We start from the raw sequence: 20,454 nt of genomic DNA, 5'->3' as shown, positions 1-20,454 counted from the left end.
TATAGTGGAAGGATGGAGTATGAATGAGGACAACCGTAAATCTCATAGTGTCCAGTCTTTTCCTGGACAATCAAGTCTACTCTGTATTCCTTCTGTATCACTAAACAATTCTTTTTATTTCCCCTACAATGGGTATTTCAAAGCTTCACTAGTTTCTTAAGTCCCCTACTCCACCTCCATACTCATACTCACTTCACGTAGAGACTATCAAGTGGAAAGTCCCTATACTTGCTGCCTTCTCTTCCCCAAACTATAAGATTAGCTGCAATCACCTCTATCCCATTTTCCTCCTTACTTCTCTCTATCCTTCTGTTAAATGTTGCAAATTCTGCCCTAAGCTTATGCCTTATGCTTATACCTTATTCGTTCATTGATGTGGCAGAGACTGCCCACTGTTAAGTCTCCATTCTTCCCTTCTTCCATAGCAATAGAATTTTTTGACTGTGTATGCCTTTTTTTTTTCCTTTCAGCTCAGTTGACATAGCCATGAGACCAACTTCTGACCAACAGGTTGTAAGTGGCAGAAGGAACCTTTCTTAAGAGCTTACTGGCATATAGTTCATCTTTTCCCTCTCCCCTTACTGAATTCTGCTGCTTAGAAATTTGATATGATACCTGGAGCTTTATCTTGGATCAATAAGAAGAAGGCCTCATTCTAGAGATGAGCAACTAAAGAATTGAAAGGAGCCTGGGTCTCTGACTCCATGGACTAGAATTGCCATACACTCCTGGATGCTCTGCTCCAATATTTTATATCAGAAAGAAACTTCCGTTTAAGCCACTTTCTTTACAGGTTTTCTGTCACTCTCAGCGAAACAAATCCTAGCGTTACAGATTTGAAATCTGGAATTGTATACTAAGTAACAAAAACTAAAATATTTAACATTAGCTTAGTAAAGGAGGTTAGATGTCAAGAAACATGGACACAGGTATTGTGGGTTAGAAAGCTGATGACTTGTTATACAGCATCCTAACATTTTCTCTCTCTTTCATTCCAACCCCTTGTCTTTATCTTTTTTTTTAACCTTTTTTTAAAAATTTATTTATTTTTGGCTGAGTTGGGTCTTCGTTGCTGCGCGTGGGCTTTCTCTAGTTGCAGTGAGTGGCGGCTGCTCTACATTGCGGTGCGCGGGCTTCTCATCGCTGTGGCTTCTCTTGTTGCAGAGCACGGGCTCTAGGCGCGCGGGCTTCGGTAGTTGTGGCTCACAGGCTCCAGAGCGCAGGCTCAGTAGTTGTGGCGCACGGGCTTAGTTGCTCCACGGCATGTGGGATCTTCCCGGACCAGGGATCAAACCCGTGACACCTGCATTAGCAGGCGGACACCCAACCACTGCGCCATCAGGGACGTTCTTGTCTTTTATTTTTCAGCCCTTCTCTTGGACTTTGGATGATTGACTAATCTTGATTCTCCTCGTATTACCCCATTAGTACACTAAGAATGTTTAAACAGACTCACTCTTATTATTTTTTAAAAAATTTTAAACTTGATTTTTTAAATTTATTTATTTATTTTTTGGCCACGCCGTGCAGTTTGCAGGATCTTAGTTCCCCAACCAGGGATTGAACTTGGTCCCGGCAGTGAAAGCACTGAGTCCTAACCACTGACTGGACCACCAGGGAATTCTCTAAACAGACTCACTCTTATAACTGCTTCACCTCTTCATCGTCTTAGCTCCGTACCCCTCAGGACCAAAACTCAAGCATTTACTGCTTTGCGGAGTCCCATTCCTGAAAAGAGAATTTCAGACAGTTGGTAAGCTTAGTAATTCAAAATTTTAAAGTAAATTTATATTACAAAACAACTGCTTTATATGCATTATTTCTCCATGGAACGGCTCAGCAATAAAACATAACCTGTTTGACAGCAACTAAGAAGTTGACATTAGCCAGAAATCAGTTGCTAGCATAAAATCATTGTCCTTCCAGATCATTGTTTCTCCCTTTTCCCTGAACCTCCCAGCTCCTCTAAGGTTCATGTCATCAGATTATACCATCCATTATCCCTCAGTTGTTCATGTCATTCACAGACCTCAAAAGATACTCCCCTAGTATTTTAATCCTTAGAGTTTAACAAACGTCTCAATACCTCTTTCCTCACTACTGTTAGAATTCTTAGTAATTCCAATACCCACTGAACAATCTTTCCAATTCTCGGGCCTCTCAATTTCTTGATCGCCTGACTTCCAATGATGTTTTTCTTCTGCCTGACCTAGCTGCCATTTCCCATGGTTACATCCTAGAACTGGCCCATCATCAATAACTGAAACTTCTCCGGAGTTTCCATTTCAAACATCCCATTCTCTACTCACCAACTCCTCCATTTTCTGCTTACTTCCCTCTCATATCCTTTCCGACAATTCTTTAACTCCACTGGGTTCTCCAGCCTATTGCTCCTGCTGACTTTTCACTCTGCATTGCAGTCCCCCCTGCCTCCGTGGTAGTGAGACAGGGCAGCAAGCCTCACTTCCTTGCCCACCCAGCTTAGTTTCCACAGTCCAATGTTATAAATCACTTCCTTGTAAACACTCTCAATTCCCTTGCTGCAGTCTCTCTCCATCATACTTGTCTAGTAATACCCTAGTCCTACTTAAATACAACTCTCAGCCCACTCTGTGCCTGCACATGACCAGAAAAAATACACAATCATGCTGACTGGTATCTCTTTGAATTCATGACCATAAACCTCTGGAACTCTGGGTTTGTGTGAACCTGAGAGTGGGGCCTCCTTAAAATTTTGCTCCCTAGGTGCCTCTCTAGTCTCACCCTCCCCCGACCCTGGTAGATGCCATAGTGCACCATTCAGCTCTCCCCTCCTGATATCAGGCAAGGTGAAACTATATTTGTTGATCTCCCAGTCTTCAGATGTGGGCACCCCAGGGAAGAGGGTGTGACTTTGAGCAAGGCAGCTCTTAGCTAAGGGCAAGCCTGAGAAAGACTCAGCTAAACTCAGCTAGCCCTTCCTCTCCCCTCTGTCTGGCATATTCTTTTCCTAGGTTTCCAAGGGACTCATCCTCACTTCCCTGATGCCCATGCTCAAGCACCTCATTGCTGGAGAAGTCCTCTCTGACCATGGTACACAAACTAAACTCTATCCCTCAATATTCTCTCCTGTTACTCTGCTTTATTTTTCTTCATAACATTTAGCAACACCTGACATTAGATACTTCTAACGTTAGCTGCTTCTTTTGGCCTTCTTCTGCTAGAGTGTGTGTTCCATGAGCACAGAGTTCTGGTTTGCTTATGTTTATATCCCCAGTGTCCAGAACAATGCCTGGTATACAGTAGGTACTCCATATATACTTGTTAAATGCACAAATGAAAATACCTTGAATTCATAGTAGTCAACTCATAGAAGACAGAGTGGTTTAGTAGAAGGATCTTAGAGCGCTGAGTTAGACTGATTTTTTTAAACAACTTCAGTGGTGTAAAACTGACATACCATAAACTGCACATATTTATAATATAAACTCAATGTTTTGACATATGTATACACACATGAAACCATTACAATAATTCAGATAATGAACAAATGCTTCCTCCCCACTTTTGTAATCCCTTTTGTAAATGGCAGGGAGGTACTGGGGATGGATGGATTTAATGTGCTCATTAAGGACCTCCCATTGTCTTTCTCAGCACAGGGACATGCTGCTGCCCTTTCCCTTTCTTTCTTCCTTTCCCCCTCCCTCCCTCCCTTCCTCCCTTCCTTCCTTCCTTCCTGCCTTCCTGCCTTCCTTCCTTTCTTGAATGTAACTGACACATAACACTGTCAAGTTTGAGGCATAAGTTTGAGGTGCACAAGTGTTACTTTGATACATTTATATATTGTAATATGATTACTACAGTAGCATTAGCTAACATCTCTATCGCATCACATAATTACCATTTCTTTTTTGTGTTGAGAACAGTTAAGATTTAGTCTCTTAGCAACTTTGAAGTTTACAGTACGTTATTGTTAACTATAATCACTATGTGGTACGTTAGATTCCCAGAACTTCTTATCTACTAGTTTTAAGTTTCTACCCTTAAACAACATGTCCCCAATCCCTCCACACCAGCCGACAGCAGAACCAATCACTTTGTACTGAAACAACAATAAGAACAACAAATAAAGGTGAAAAAGAAAAAATAAAACTGGTCAGGATCCCCAAGTTTAAAAGAATCATTTCACTATGTCAATAATTTCTATACAGCTTCATAAAGTTTTTATCTAGAAAAGAATTTTTAATAGAAAAGGGGAGCATTCTACACATCACCTTGAAACCCATGTTACAGTAGCATTTTGACCCGCTTGGCATAGCTTTCTTCCACTCTCTTCTTTTCTTTCAGTCTTTGCAATACCTGTACCTGCCAGTCTCCAGGTGCCCCTAGTTACAGGTCAGCTCCACACAGAAGGGGAGGAGCTACTTCCCGGGGTCTGTTCCCAGAATCACAGCCCCACATCCCAGCGACAAACAGTGCTGCCCACCCGGGGACCAAAGAGGACCCTGCCCACTTTGTTGTGTGCCATGTGAGTGCTCAGTCCAACAGGATGGCTGGTGGACAGGTGAAATGTTTGTCTGTGATTGGATTCAGTCTTATCTGCCTTAAAATGGTGAGTTCACCATTCCGACCTACCTGCAACTATTTAGGGGGAAAAAAAGATACATTCAATATCTTTCTCTTTTTTTGAGGGCTTCAGGGGTGGGGAGATGGAAATCAAAATACTTTGGAGGCATACCATGATTGTATATGTTTGTGTGTTTGAAATTTAATGCAATTTACTAGTGAAAGAAAACAAGAATATCATTATGTTTTAAGAACAAAGATTTCTGAAAAATCCATCAGCAGCTACTGACTTAGTTCAATAGGCAGATTCAGGGAGAAAAATGAAACAGTAATGTGATCTCTCTCCATCCTCTCAATTTTATTTAGGATTGTGGTAGATCTGAGTGTTGAAAATAATTTGTGCAAATAGTGTGTGTGGATTGGAAGATTGCTCACACTATGTATAAACATGTTGTGCTAAGTATATTACTGCTCTGACTTAGGTTTTACATTTCCCCAAATGATGTTTTTCTTTATGGTTCTAATATTCTAAACTTTCCTTTTTTCAGGTTGCTTCAACAAAAACAGGTAACATTCTCTGAAATGCAAGTTTACCCTCCCCGTATTTGATTTTAATTTCCATTGTTAATTCCTGGGCTACCCTGAAATATAAAGGCTATACCAGGAAAAATATTCAACATTTTCTGAGCACTCACACTGTGAGTGTAACTGGTAAGACAAATACATGGATCAAAATTTAAAGATACATCCTCATAAGATATTCTTCTTGAGTCCTGAGATGTATAGAGTCATGCAGTCATAGATTTTTCTCAAACATGGTTAACCATCAGTAAAGTATTACAATGATCATCATTCCAGTCAAAGAAACAAAATTTTAGTGAAGAGCCTAATTTGTCTTCTAAGGAATTAGAGGAGAAAACTAGAAACAGTTTTGATCAAAATTCTCTAATAAAAGATGCTCTAATAAAAGATTCTCTAATAAAAAGATTAGATTCTCTAATAAAAAAGATTTTATACTTCTGATATTGCATCCTTAAAATATAGACAATGAAAACCCAGAGCTGGAAAAAGGCTTTCTTTTAAGAGATTTTATCACCATTTTTCTTGAATAAATGACTGAAGGCGAGGATAATTTCTCTACAGGCCTCTGCTGGCTCATACATTCTAGAAATTTAAGTCCCTAGAATGGAAACTTATGTTCAATGGAATTTAGATTAACTGAAGGAACCATATAATATCAATTATATCACCAATAAACTCTCTTAGTAATTCAGCACAAATAAGAACAAATATTATTTATTATTTTGTATATACCACAGAAAAGGAAATGTAAATAAGGCAATTAAAATGTTTGATATAGATTTTTGGCTGAGCCATAAAATCCGTGCTTATATAATAGGTTTTTAAAAATTATTATTTCATGCTTTATTCTTACTCACTTATTCTTGAGACACCTTCAGGATTGACCAGGAAGCTGTGAGAAGGACTGTTTAGCCATAAACAAAGTGATTTTTAAAAAATCAGTGGCCCTTCGATTGGATAAAATCCAGTTCTGCTGTCTCTTAGAGGGTCCCAGGACCACAGGACACACTGAGCCCTCAGAACAGGCCTCTTTTTAGTCCCACGTTATCCACACTATTTGAGAAAAAGAAAGAGGCAGACTGATGTACCGGTGAGGCTGTTAATTGATTCATCCTGTCTTTTCAATAGACGTGATGTGTTTTATTGATACTGTATAGGAGGTTTCATTTGGGGTGTGTGTGTTCTGATTCTTTTTGGGCTCTGGCCACTGGGGCCACGTGGACTAATTTAGATCTCTGAGTTGGTAGAATGCACAGATGCTGTGACTCAAAGGCTTTCATTTTTGACTAATCAGAGTGGTTGATTGCAAATCTAGAGAATAAATTTTTCTCTTTCATCAGTGCAGTAAGCGGGCCAAATACAGAACAAAGAAAGAGTGAAGAACTGCTGCTAATTTATGGAGACTTACACGTCCTGCTCAATCTTCTCATCTCTTTCAGGGAAACATAGTACAGAGGTGTTGATCTTTTTTCATTGCTGTTACTGGTCAGATCCTGCTGTAGAACCATGTGTAAACAGGCAATCTGTCTCTCCAGCCTGTGCTTACCCCAGAGTCTCCATAATCCCACCTTCCCTGGCAGCAACCCCTCCATGGCAGCGCCCTGCAGTCTGGCTTTTCCAAACCCCAAAATTGCTCGTCGTGGTTCACACACACACACACACACAAACACACACACACACACACTAACCCTTCCTACCTTTCAATGTGCCCTTACATTCACTATTTTACTTAATCTTTACCACCTTAATATGTAAATATTTTACATTTCAAAGTAAACTCAAAGATGTAGGAATTATTAATATTCCATATACTCAAGGAAGAAAACTGAGACTAGAAGAGGTTAAATCACTTGTACATGTTCATAGACAGAAGTAAATGGCAGAGCCAGGGCTCAAACCCAGCATTCTGAAATCCAAATCCTTTGCTATTTTCCCATCATGAAACACCGCGTTTCATCCTGCTGATACTGGCTTCATGTACTACTATGCTGGGCAAATGTGCCCCTCCCAGCTCAATTCAATACGACAAATTTTGTGGAGTCCTCAGGCCCCTTGACAGGCCTGTGGGGAGATAGCCGGTGTCATGCCAGCCTTTTAGATGCCTTTCAAGCCACTCCATGAAGGCACTGTCACGACAATGTCTAGTTTGGTTGTCATTTATCCAGGAAATTAGTCCATTCCAATGAGCAGGACCGGCTAACAGGAGATAAGATGAACAATGGGGACAAAGGAAGCAGCAGGGATTGAGAGACACCGCAAAGTTAGAGGAAAGAAGGTATTAACAGAGAACAAATAACTGGGGGAGCAGAAAAGGGATGAGTGTGTAGGAGGGATAAATGTGAGACCCCTGCGGGAGCTTTCTATCCTACAACAGGGAGGGGACATAGGCGCTTCCCGCAGAGTCAGCTTCTGCTGGCAAATGGCTAAGATGAGCCCCTGCAACTTTTCCCCAGCATTTATAACCATCACAGTTTTCTTTTGATGGCAAAGGAGACAGTCCTGGGTGATGTTCAAGGAACGTCTGGCCAGTGCACAGTGGACTCTTTGTTCATTCTTGCAGCGTGGTTATTTCTGAGATGCTGCCAAAGCCAACTTTCTGGGCTATGGGTACAGAAAGAGAAGTTGTCTGTATCACGTTTTGCAGGTTAGGGTCTGTTGGAGGGAGGGAGTTGATACTGGCAAATCACACATTTGGACGGTATTTACTTCTCCTCTTTGCCCTAGAGTTTTGTTTTGCACTTTAGTTTTGAACTTGGCATATAGTGATTTTACCCAGCAAATGCAGTACAATAAATATAAAAGACCAGTTGCCAGCTCCAAACCTAAAACCCAGATATTTTTGTTTGACCTTTTCTTCTACTTGGACCTCCTACACCCGGGGCATTTTTGAGTCCGTGGAGTTTTGCAGAGCAGTAAATCTGATTACCACGTTGCATCTTCTAGCCCATGCCCAAAGTATAGGAATGCCTTGTGTAAACTCATGACATAAGCATTCACGGCCTCCTGGCAAACCATGGCCAGGCCCAGGTGAGGAGGGACTCCGGCATCCCATTCTTAGGCTGGGGCAGATGTTTTGATACAGAAGGAGAGAATAAAGTTTATTTTTATTTTATATAGAAGAATCTGAAAAGTGTTACACTCTGATAATATTAAAGACAGTATGCTCAATTATGAAGCAAAGAACTCAATTCTCCCCCTTCCTCCGTTAGATTAAATGCCACTTGGAAAATGTGCAAAGTGCGTGGGTGGAAATCACAGCCTCGACAGAGGTGGGGTATGAAGGTGGACCCTTGCTGGAGACGTCGCATAGAGGTGGGGCAGGGAGGGGAGGCCCGTGACAAAGCATGCCTGGGGATTCACAGAAGCCAGACTGGATTAGCCTCCAGAATGGGAGCCCTCAGTTTCTCTCTCCCTCCCCTCAGAGTTCTTCTCCCAAATCGCTCCCTACTCTTAGTTAACTCTTTTAAAAGTACAAAAAGTGCAAATTGTCCCGGAGGCAACTGGGAAAAACCTCTTTGAAGTCCCATTCCTGAATGGGAGGTTTGAGCTTTCTTGCTCTCTTCTGGAGAGTAGCTTTGCCTTTCTTTTCCTCTGTTTTTTTTTTGTTTGTTTGTTTGTTTCTTAATCTGGAAAACAAGGGCAAGGTTTAAGTCTGAAGGATGACATGAGAATGACTTAGTTTGAAAGTAAAATGATGAAAGAAGTAATCCTTACAGGTACCCTAGCTAATGTACACCTTCAAAATCTCTTTCAGCTCCCAAAATACCCACTATCGATCAGGCGTATTCAAAACTCAGCAACAGTATCACTGTGGAATGGGCTACAGTGCCAGGGGCCACTGGTTACCTCCTCACGGCCAGAGACGGGAACGCTGTCATTGAAACCGTGGTGGCCAGTTCCCCAGGCACTGTGACGGGCCTGAAGGCTGCAACCTTGTACCAAATCACCATCAGATCCATCAGTCCTGCTGGGAGAAGCCAGGCATCGCCTCCAAAACAGGCAAAGACAGGTAGCTGGTTGCTCATCCTCTGTTGAGCAATTGCTTGTGACCTGGATCAATTATACTAAGGATGCAAATGCATGATGTAATTCTGTGTCATGTGAATGTCTATGATTCAAGGCTCAGAAGTGAAAGCCACCAAGTGACTTTTTTTTTGGAATTCAAATGTCTGTGGAGGAGGTGGTATGTAAATTTCAGATGCTTTGGAAAATAAAACCCATTTCTGAGTATCTTTAAAAGCATCCGTGCTTTTAAATCTCTGAAAAAGGGATTTCTGTTTCATTTTGTTTGTTTGTTTGTTTTATAAATATATTTATTTATTTTTGGCTGCATTGAGTCTTTATTGCTGTGTGCGGGCTTTCTCTAGTTGTGGAGAGTGTGGGCTACTCTTCGTTGCGGTGCGCAGGCTTCTCATTGCAGAGCATGGGCACTAGCGTGTGCGGGCTTCAGTAGTTGTGGCACACGGTCTCAGTAGTTGTGGCTCGTGGGCTCTAGAGTGCACTCTCAGTAGTTGTGGCACACGGGCTTAGTTGCTCCGCAGCATGTGTGATCTTCCCGGACCAGGGATCGAACCCATGTCCCCTGAATTGGCAGGTGGATTCTCAACCACTGCACCACCAGGGAAGCCCAGGGATTTCTGTTTTTAACCTCAATTATCAATAAAGACCATGTGGAATAAAGAACACATAGAAGTGATTTTGCTGCACTTTGACTTGTTGGAAATAAAACTATTTAGAGTTTGTCATCAGCATGACTTAAATTGATTTGATAAAGTTGTACCTCAGCATATTTCTGAAAGGTTGCGTGCATGTTAAAATAGTATAAACTATCATTCCCCCCATTGATTTATATTATGATTACAGGGAGGTTTTATCTAATTTCTTACCAACTTCCAGTTGAAGGTATGCCTAATATTAGAATTTCTCTGTTCCCCCTTCCTCTGCTGAGTCATCTGTAATTAATACACATTTAAATACCAATTGTTTAATGGAACTCTGTCATGAATCCTATTGCAAAGTAAATAATTTTTTCATAATATGGATAATCAGCCTCAAATTACCTGTTCCTAAATTTGAATTAGCCTCTCTTGCACTTTCGTAACACAAATGCACAGGTTTTTGTCTTTGTAGTGCTGGCTGCACCAATTCTACAAGTAAGCTCTCCAAGCCCAGACTCTATTCTTGTGCAGTGGGAAACCGTATATATGGCAACTGGATTTTCTGTGTCCATTATGCGAGCTAATGGTTTGGGGAGAATATGGAAAGAAAATACCACCAACACCTCCTTGACATTCACCAGTTTAGACGCTGGGACTCTCTACACCATAAAGGCCTATGCGTGGAATGCCAGCGGAACACCTGGGGATGACTCCACCTGCAATCAGAGAACAGGTAAGGACTTTGCAGCTCAGTCCCAACCTTCTCCTTTTTGATTAATGAGAAGGGCTGTGCATTGCAGTCACTGAGAGCAGCGTTAAGTGGTAAGTACAGAGCAGCTGGCAGCAGCTATTTAAATTTATTATGAGCTTATTTATAGTGTCTTGATAATTCCTCCTCGGTGGTTTAAATGCTTACGGCATGTGTAAAGAAATGCTGCTCAGGGCTTCCCTGGTGGCGCAGTGGTTGAGAGTCTGCCTGCCGATGCAGAGGACACGGGTTCGTGCCCCGGTCCGGGAAGATCCCACATGCCGCGGAGCGGCTGGGCCCGTGAGCCATGGCCGCTGAGCCTGCGCGTCCGGAGCCTGTGCTCCGCAACGGGAGGGGCTACAACAGTGAGAGGCCCGCGTACCGCAAAAAAAAAAAAAAAAAAAGAAAAAAGAAATGCTGCTCAGAGCGCACAGAGCATGGCACCACCCACCCAGAGCCAACTTATTTTCAGCTTACATGTTCAATATCACACAGTAGGAGATAATTCTTATTAGGTTTACCAGTCACCTCTTGTCCCTTCATAGGTTCAGACCAGGAGTAGAGACAAAAAAAACTGGGCCAAACAAGAATTTATTCAGCAGACATTTAATGAGTGTGTCCCCACTTTCAGCTGGCATTGCTCTAGAGGCACAGCAACAGAAACAACAAACTTCCTGTTATGGCATTTTGTGCTGTGGTGGGAATCAATATTTCAGATATATTTCCCAAAGTCCTCAGTTTCGGCCTGAGGTCAACGAGGGGCTTCCCACCACCTCTCCTCCAGCTATAGGCTGAGAAGCTGATGCATGGTGTGTGTTCTCACAATCCTCATTGCAGGGATACCTGACCGGGGCATCCTACTACATGATAACCAAACTAAGCTGCTGCTCTGAGCCAAAAGAATGAGATGGAGAGAGAGGGAAGGAGAGAGATTTTTCCTTCTCTTGAGGCAGAGTGAGTCATCCTCTGACAATATGGCCTAGTAGATGCCGGACTCACCAACCAGATTAGCTGTTTCATCTCTTGGGGAGGACCAAGGATAAAGTGGAAAGAAACCAGAAATGTTCTCTCCAACAGTTCCTACTTTGGAGGGGAGTAGAAGCCCCATTGTCTATAGGCCGAAGCAGAAATGTAGGGAGAAGTGAAGGGTTTGCCTTTTATATTACTTCTCCAGGTAGAAATCAGAGCAAGGTGGCCCTAAGGTGATTCATGATGGGCCTGGTGAGTCAGGATGTCTGTGACAAACCAGTCTCTCTGGGCCTCTTCCAAGACATTCACTCATTCTTTCTCTCCACAAACATTTATTGAGGGCCTCAAGGTTTTTTAGGCGGATTAGCCTGATGAAAGGAAGGCATATTTCTAAGAATGCAGAGGAAATCGTTTTGGAGATGCTAAAAAACTGCCTTCCTGTGTGACCATCACACTTGATACTTTCTTTTTTTCCCTTTGATTTAGAATAGAAAGTCTTCTCTTCTGTAAACAGCTGTGACCTAAAAGCTCTTACATATCTTAGCATGTGTCAAAAGTAAAGAAGGAATGTTGTTGAAACTAATCTGTTTAACTTTATCAATCTATAAGAGAATATTTGACCTACCACTTGATAACATACCCACATGGCCCTCTTAGCCCTTCACATTTATAATTTCATTTAATTATTTCTATCACTTATCAAATTGTGCGTTCACTCATTCATTTATTCAAGATATTTATTTAGTACCTCTATGTGCTAGGATCTGTTTTACAGATGAGAAAAATAAATGAATAAATAACAAAAAGATTAAATAACATGGCCTAAGTCATATAGCTAGTTATGAGTTTGCATAGTTAATGGGAGATGTGTTACCAGTTCTCAGGTACCCTAAATCCCAATTTTATGCTTTGTACACTTGCAAGTATCATATGATTGGAGTACTCCATCCTCCAAGCTCTGCAATATTGTTAGGTCAAATCTTACTTGGGTTCTTGAGGTTACTGCAAAAATCTTAATTGTTTCTCAAAAATGTAGGTCCTCGTGCTCCTGCCAACATTCAAGTCTCTTTTGATAGTGGTTCTCTGGAGGCATATGTTTCATGGGCACCGACAGAAGGAGCTTTCAACTATACCGTGATGGCTTTGAGTGACTCTTCCAGGCTGAGCTGTAGTACGACTTTCAGTTCCTGCACCATCTCCTCTCTCCAGTGTGGAACCGAGTACCTGATATCAGTTTTAGCAACTAATGATGCCGGATCTAGCAGATCAATTTCAGCAGTGACCCTGAGAACTGGTATGTAAACAAGAGTGAGATCACTGGGGGGTTGGTAAGCCAAAGTGACTACCATTAGGGAAACAAATAATCACATGACAATGTTCCAGAACACTCTAGAACTAGCAAAAATGAAAGCCTGGTCTAAATGAAAGTGTTGAGTTGGACTTTCTGATGAGTTTGAATAATGTTGATAGTGAAACCAGATCTCGTGCATTGGAAAAAACACTGAAAATTAGGAAACCTGGTTCCTATTCCAGATCTTTCACTAATTAGTTTATTTTCTTTTGCATTTGTAAAGTTGTAAATATTCTAGGATCCAGTTTGAGTGATACACAACTCTAGCTGTGCAGTACAGATAGTGGTCTCTTATTTACGTCATGTTTCACAGACCTAGGCCTGGTAGGAGCTATTTTTTTAAGATAAAGATGGAATGTCTATAGTTTGGAATATGTGTTTAGATATCTTCCCACTTTCATTCTCATCAAAGAGATAAAGACATACATATGTGGAGGTCTATGCTTCAATTTAGAAATATCTGTGTGTTTTGGGAATGAGAACTAACATTTAGTGAAGAGCTACTTGCATAGAAAGATGCAAAGAAAATCTCTTGCAGTACTCTCACAACTGTTTATTATTTATCATTTCCTAGTTGCTTGTGCACCTGGAAAGGTGACAATCCAAGAAGACCCCCCTGGCCACCTGTCTGTGGTTTGGTCCAGCGTGCATCTGGGTGATTATTATGTGGCCTTTGTGAAGAATGACAATGGCTTGGAAGTACACTGCAACACCTCCCTCACCCAGTGCAATTTCTTATCTGAGTGTGGCTTCACTTACTTTATTAGTGTTTTTGCCTATAACAAGGCAGGACAGAGTCCTTTGGGTGATGTGTTTAATTATACCACAGGTGAGTTGCACTTGATGCTTGTAAAGGGAGTTGAGTTCTGAGTTCACTCAACTCAGCAGCAGAATGGATCATCCATTGCACTTATTGACTTACCTAGACCACCTGGGAGCCATTCTAGGGCCAAGAATGGAAAGTGAATCTCTTCTTTCACATCCTTTCCAGACTAGGGAATTTGGACTTCGTGGACTCAAGTTTAATAAGAATGAAAGGTTTAGGAGTGAAAAGAAGGGAAAGAATGTTGTTATTCAAGCTTGCTCTGAAAAGTTGAACCCTCCACCAAGATCTACTCAGTGTTCAGCCCTGTGCTGAAGGCTGAAGGGGAGGTGATCCTTAGGTCTCAGAGTTCACTCTTTCCGCAAGCCCAGAAAACAGGGATGCAATGGCAAAGATTCTACAAGGTGTGGAGGGCTTTGGAGTAGGACACCTGGGTTTAAGTCCTAACTTGACCACCAACTCATTTGCAAAATGGGAATAATGATGTCTACCTTGCTAAGTTCCTTAGTATCTGCTACTGCAAAATGGGACAAATAATAACGAGAACATGAATATGAAAAGGTCTTTGTATATGAGAAAAGCACAATGCAAATACTTTTATTAACATCATTATTATTTTTACTATTATTCTCCACCAGGCTTGGGTCTTCAAAGGGCAGGGATTGTATTTTATTTATCTCTCATCCTGAATGCTTATCATAGTATGACTGGCATATGGGAGATGCTCGATTTTTAAAGAATTAATGGAGTGAGTGACAAAATTAATTAACTATATTGACAAACAAGAATAATATAATTATATAAATAATAATACTAGCTGGAATGCATTTTTAATATTTATTTATTTGGTTGCACCTGGTCTTAGTTGCAGCAGGAGGGCTCCTTAGTTGTGGCATGTGAACTCTTAGTTGTGGCATTCTTGGGGAATCTAGTTCCCTGACCAGGGATCGAACCTAGGCCCCTACATTTTTACCAAGATGAAGGAATCAAATAATTGGTGCTTTTGGAATTTAGAGTCAGAGGCTATCAATAAGGTCTCAAGAGCACAGGAGGGTCTACCAGAGAGAGTGGCCTCTGGTAGAGGCCTTTAAGGATGGTGGAATGTAGGTGGGGCAAGAGCATTCCAGAGAAACTCCATGTGAGTTAGACACTTGTCAGAATTTGTCTGTGAGGTAGTATAGGGCCTCTTCTAAAATCTACTAATACAATGCTTCTTCCCCTCCTCCACCCCCTAGTTTTATCTAGTTTAGTGTCTGGAAAGACTGATAGGATCTAAAGTTAAACTAAACATGATTTTGTCAGGCAGAAGAAGGGAAGCTCATTCCAGTAGCACGAACACAATCTTTGAGGCATAGGGAAATAAAAGCGCGTGTGGGAATTGAGGGGTCTGGTGAGGCAGGGGATGGGGAGGGGCAGCTGGACATATCGACTGGGTTGAGTTTGTAATAACCTTGAATGTCATGCATGGAGAAGTTATCCTCTATGTAGTGGGTGTTAGGCCAGGATTGGAGTTGGACAGACCTGTAGGAGATTGTGGCAGTGACTTAGGAGGGTAGTGCAGAGGCTCTGGGCACAGAGACGCCAGGACTCAATGCCACTCTGACAGCATGGCTCCTGTACTGACCTCCGCTCTCTCTCTGTTCCTGCTCTCAGCCCCCTGTTGTCCTGGTGACATTAACCCTGTGTTGGTGTCCAGTGACAGAGTAGAGATCGTCTGGTCTCCTGTCCGTGGTGCCGAACTTTATGAAACCAAGGCCGTAGATGGGTTCAGCGTGGTTGAATGCAATGACACTGTTCCGGCTTGCACCCTTTCTGCTCTAGAGTGTGACACCAAGTACAACATCACGGTGTATTCCTTCAGTGAAGTCCGGGGCAGCAATACATCGTGTACTTCCCGATTTATAACCACAGGTATGATACAGGAAAGATTTCACTCATTGATTCTGAACGGCTCCCCCCAGCTATGTCCCTCAGGAAGGGCATTCGGTAAAAAGGCTAACTGCCATTAGCCACCCTGTTGTGGTGACCCTGAGAGCCCCTGTCTTACTAAGGAGATGCAGAAGAGAAGGTGGAAGAGGGAAAGAGGACAAAAAGGAAATAGGAGACCATGGGGAGAGTGGAAGGTTTTGCTAGAGATTACCTCAGCCATTCACTTCCTCCTACCTTTGGGGCGCCTGCCTGTATTCACACCATGAAGGTTAAGGCCACAAATGTTTGTCCTAATTACTTTCGCTATTGGAGTTCAAATGGCTCCTTAACATTTTCTAATTAGTCCGACGCTATGGGAACCCAATACCATATGTCAATGTCAACAAGGTTTCCACACAAAGGCTCTATGAATTTGCCCTATGTGCATGGTATGGTCGAAAGTAATGATCTCATATGGGGGGGAAAGGTCAGTTTTAGACCAAATGGCACATGTGATATTTTTGATTCTGACTGTTTCAATTCATAATCTAAAATCTCTTAGCTCCTTGCAGTCCTGAAATCAAAAATGTTTCGAAGGATGCCTTTTCCATGATTAACGTGTACTGGCGATCCACTAATGATGAGGCCACTTACACGGTGACTGCCCAGGGAGAGAAAGGGCTGCACCGGTGCAGCAGCACGGGAGAGTCCTGCACCTTGTGGGGCTTGCCCTGCGGCTCAGTGTTCTCCGTCACCGCTGTGGCTGAAACACCAGCAGGACGGAGCCTGCCCAGCTACAGTGTGCCCTTAGAAACGGGTATGTAGCCACCACAGCCTGAACCTCAACTTCAATGGGGTCCTTAGGAATTGTTTTAGGACATGAACTTTCTTATTTGATTTACCCTAAGTGTGATAGAAATACCTTAAACTCAGAGAGGCCTTTCAAAGAGCCCCAGTCTTAGAAAACTTTCACACAGGTTCTGTAAAAGTATCATCTGAAGGCTCTAATATATCAAATACCAACATCAAAGGAGGAATACATTGACTCTGCAAAAACATTTATTTGAATTCGTATTCCCCCATGACACAATCTACCAAAACAACTAACAAGTGACCAAATGAGCTAGTTTATTATATATTTCTTTGGTTCAGCCCTTTCAAATCTTTCTCTAAAAACTGATTTCTGAGTTTCAGTTTCCTAATTGCTAGAAGGGGATAATGGCTTTATCGGGTGGCTGTGAATATTACGTTATTTATGCTGCAGAGCACTTAGAGTGCCTGATGCACAGTAAGAGCATGATAAACGAAAGCTGTTATTGCTTCATAGCATTGTGTGTGAATGAAATTCAGCAAATTAAAGCCTTTGGACATTATTTTCTCTTATATACAATGATAGATGGCACTTTAGACTAGATAAGTTGAAACGTAAAGGGCAGCATAACAGAGACAGTGCCAAATACGCAGGAAGATTCCAGATATTCTATATCCTGTATAATGGATCTTTGAAAAGTTGAGAATTGGTTGTGGCAGTCTTAGGTGGCTAAGAATATTTTGAGCTTTTATATCAACTATGTACTACGAAATGCATGAGAAAGGCAAAATACATTTCATTGCAAACGTTAAGATATATTGGGAGAAAAGGTGAATGCAACCATTGCTTTAAAATTTGCAATTGGAATTGTTAAAGTTGGAGAACAACAAAGGGTTTCTTTCTTATTCTGAAAAAAATTGGGGAGAATCTCACATTACCCATAGCCAGTTATTGCACTGCATTCTTGGGGAAAGCACCTGCTATATACAGTGATGTTAAATAACGTATCAGAGGGAATGAGATTTTACTTAACAAAAGAAAAATTTTAAAGTTTTTTTAAATTTATCTTTTTATTGAAGTATAGTTGAGGTACAATGTTATAGAAGTTACAATATAGTGATTCACAATTTTTAAAGGTTATATTCCATTTACAGTTATTAAGGACGTTTTGATTAACAGTTGAAGGTTTGAGAAATTTAGGATATTGAATGAAACACAGGCAAAATACCATACTTGGTTAGTTTTCACAAATAACCCTCACTGGAAATAAATCCCCAATTTTTTTCTCTTTCCTCATTTAAGTGCCGTGCTGCCCAGCCAGTCTGACAGTAACTCAGGTCACACAATCGGTAATCAACGTGAGCTGGACTGTTGGGACCGGCGCCCAAACCTATGTGACAGCTCTGGAGTCACAGACTGGACAGTCTAAGTGTCACACCCATCAAAACCACTGCCTCCTGGGATGCATCACATGCGGCATCAATTACGCAGTGGCATTAAAAGCAATTAGTGCCACTGGGTTGACTGCGGACTGTGGCTACCAAAGTTATTCCTCGAGTAAGTGAATTCTAACCTCTAGCTCTAGAGTATCAACAAGGACTTTGACTATTATAGATCCAGACATAGTCTTTCCACCTCATTTTAAAAGATGCTGCATCTCCACCAAGCTTGCATGGTAAGTTCAGATTACTTTCTAAAATGTTTACAGTTTTCCTCTTGACTTAGGACCTCAAAGGTTCAGAGGCTTCTGTTAGTAGTTGGTGAATTAACTCCCCTGGTAACAAGGTTCAGGTGTACTTTTTCTGAAAGAAGGATAGGTTTTTATATGACCCAGCTACCTGCAGCACAGAGTAACTCAGTCTGGCAGAGTTTTCAGAAAGGATTTAGATCACACATTCTAGTTGGTTTGAATTTTTCTTTCTTCTTCTTCTTATGCTACTACCTCACTCTTCTAAACCACTCCAGCTTCTTCTATGGTTTCTTATTTCAACAGGTTAACAGAGCACAGTATTGCATCTTGTTCTTCACAAAGACCAAGCCACTAGGAAATAGTGGGAGAAGTAGGTAGTGGTACAGGGTTAGCAAATAAGATTTCTCTGGTAATATTCTAGTCCATTGAAGTGGCTGCTTGGAGAACTGTTTCTTCTAAAAATCTTCTAAGGATGCTTCTCAGTCTTAATGGGAGAGAGTACGATGACCAGTTAGCTGTATCTGCCCCGAGGCATGGGGTGGGAGAGTTGAAATATAATCTTGGCATCCCAAAGGTAGTAGAGTGAGTCTTTAACTAGGAGCTTAAAGACCTGGCTTCTTAAGCTGCACCGCGTTATCTTATTCTCTGATTCCATTTCCTCATTGGTAAGAGAAATAGGAATGATCATGATATGAAAGCACTTAAAATGTGCTACACATACATAAGCTGGATTATCATTCCTTTTGGCCTATTAGCTTTCATTAGGTTTGCTGCCTAATTTTTCACCTTGATATCCAGTTCTGGAAATATGGCCCATTGCTTACCTTCACACCTAAAAAACCTTTTTTTTTTTTTTTAAAGAATAAATCAAAGACGTCTATCTGTAACTGAATTTTTTATTATTATACAATAGCATTTTTATTTTAGTTACTGAGGAATCCACCATTTGACACCTAATATGTGGCCTGCTCAAGGTACTCAGGAAAAGAGAAAGGAAAAGTACCCAGTCAGCTAGCATGCAATGGAGAGTGGACCAGCGACAGGTGTCATGCTACTCAGCTCAGCAAAATAGGTCTTTTCAGTTAATGCTGAATGCACTGAATTATATTTAAATTGAATCCCACTAAAATCATATGAAAATAGGGCACTATGAGAGATCTTGACAAGAATTCTGTGCATTTGACTCATAAAGTTTGAGTCATATACAATACGTATCTGCCAAGCGTGGACTTTTGGCCTCACCATTATTCTCTATTAAAAACTCATGCCCCACCTCACCCTCACACATGGATTTCTAATCATGTGACCCACCACAGAAGGAACTTGAATACTTCCTCAAATCTTGCTCTAATCATTTATTATGGAGTAGGCTACTTAGGTTGTTTCCCCATAATAACAAAGGCCAGGTTTGTGGTGATGGTGGAATAGTGATGTGTTTGTTTTTGTTTGTTTATATCCTTCAGGTTCCTGCTGCCCTTTGGGGGTGAAATTATATAGGCTGGTCCCTAATGGTATCCGGATCTACTGGCAGGCCTCCAGGGGCTCTGCCAATTACAGCACTGACCTCTATGGTTCCAAAGGCATTTTCACATGTGCCCCAAGCGCTGGCCTCAGTTTCTGTGATATCACCGAGATACCCTGCGGGGATGTATATACCGTGATGGTCTCCCCAGTTGCTGAGACAGGACTGAAGCTTACTTTCTGTCCAAAAAAAATATATTCAGGTAGGACAAATTATGACCCTTTATTTAAAACTAGCCCTCAACTCAATCTGTGAATTAAGACTCAGAACAATCACACTTATTTGCTATGTAGGAAGGTCAAAGAGGGCATGACATTGTGTACCTCCTGCAGGCAGATTCTGGCTACTGGGGACCCCAAGCTTCTTTGGAATTGTGATGCTTTATTATTACTTGATTTGGAGACACTCCTCTCATCCCTCTCTCTCTTTTCTCCTTCAGAAAAAGGACCAGATGCTTGCTGCTTGAACAGTAAAGCAGATTTAAAATGATTTTCTGCTTTGAGATTTGGGGATAGGTTTGTAACATAGCGTTAGAGATCATGACAAACAACCTGAATGTTTGAAATAAGAGACTTGAACCTTTATTTGCACAGATTCAGACTTATGACTGAGGGAGAGTTGGAGGATCAGAAAAAAACAAATTTATAAATCATAAGCTAGGTTTGGAAATATGAGTGGGCAGACAGTCTGTGATCACAAAACACATGAATGTCAGCCACTGCCATCTCACCAGAGCTGGCAGAAAAACATTAGCAATTCTCCTGTTCTGTATTCCAACACGTTCTGCTACCTTGCCCAGGGCATAGTCATATAGTTTTCATATATTTCTAAAATAAAATAAAATGAA

At 41.5% G+C, this 20,454-nt stretch overlaps 1 protein-coding gene across 2 annotated transcripts; it reads left to right on the top strand.

The window, feature by feature from the left end:
* The first annotated feature begins 1,151 nt into the window (after positions 1–1,151).
* Positions 1,152–20,225, top strand: FNDC7 (fibronectin type III domain containing 7). 2 transcript variants are annotated; one of them, XM_019920135.3, is made up of 10 exons: positions 1,152–4,591; positions 5,094–5,112; positions 8,882–9,136; positions 10,258–10,518; positions 12,539–12,796; positions 13,428–13,682; positions 15,330–15,587; positions 16,147–16,401; positions 17,698–17,952; positions 19,549–20,225. In XM_019920135.3, the coding sequence occupies exons 1-10, from the start codon at positions 4,529–4,531 to the stop codon at positions 19,860–19,862; spliced, it is 2,193 nt and encodes a 730-aa protein (XP_019775694.3). In that variant the 5' UTR covers positions 1,152–4,528; the 3' UTR covers positions 19,863–20,225. The 2 variants fall into 2 exon arrangements, 1 of the variants encoding a protein (XP_019775694.3); XR_004527937.2 differs by lacking the exons at positions 1,152–4,591; positions 10,258–10,518; positions 12,539–12,796; ... (3 more) ...; positions 17,698–17,952; positions 19,549–20,225 and having other exon boundaries at positions 4,685–7,402; positions 8,882–8,987.
* The last annotated feature ends 229 nt before the right edge of the window (positions 20,226–20,454 follow it).

This window comes from Tursiops truncatus, chromosome 1 (assembly GCF_011762595.2).
Source record: "Tursiops truncatus isolate mTurTru1 chromosome 1, mTurTru1.mat.Y, whole genome shotgun sequence".
Lineage (NCBI taxonomy): Eukaryota > Metazoa > Chordata > Mammalia > Artiodactyla > Delphinidae > Tursiops > Tursiops truncatus.
This window is presented reverse-complemented; position numbering and strand designations above follow the sequence as displayed.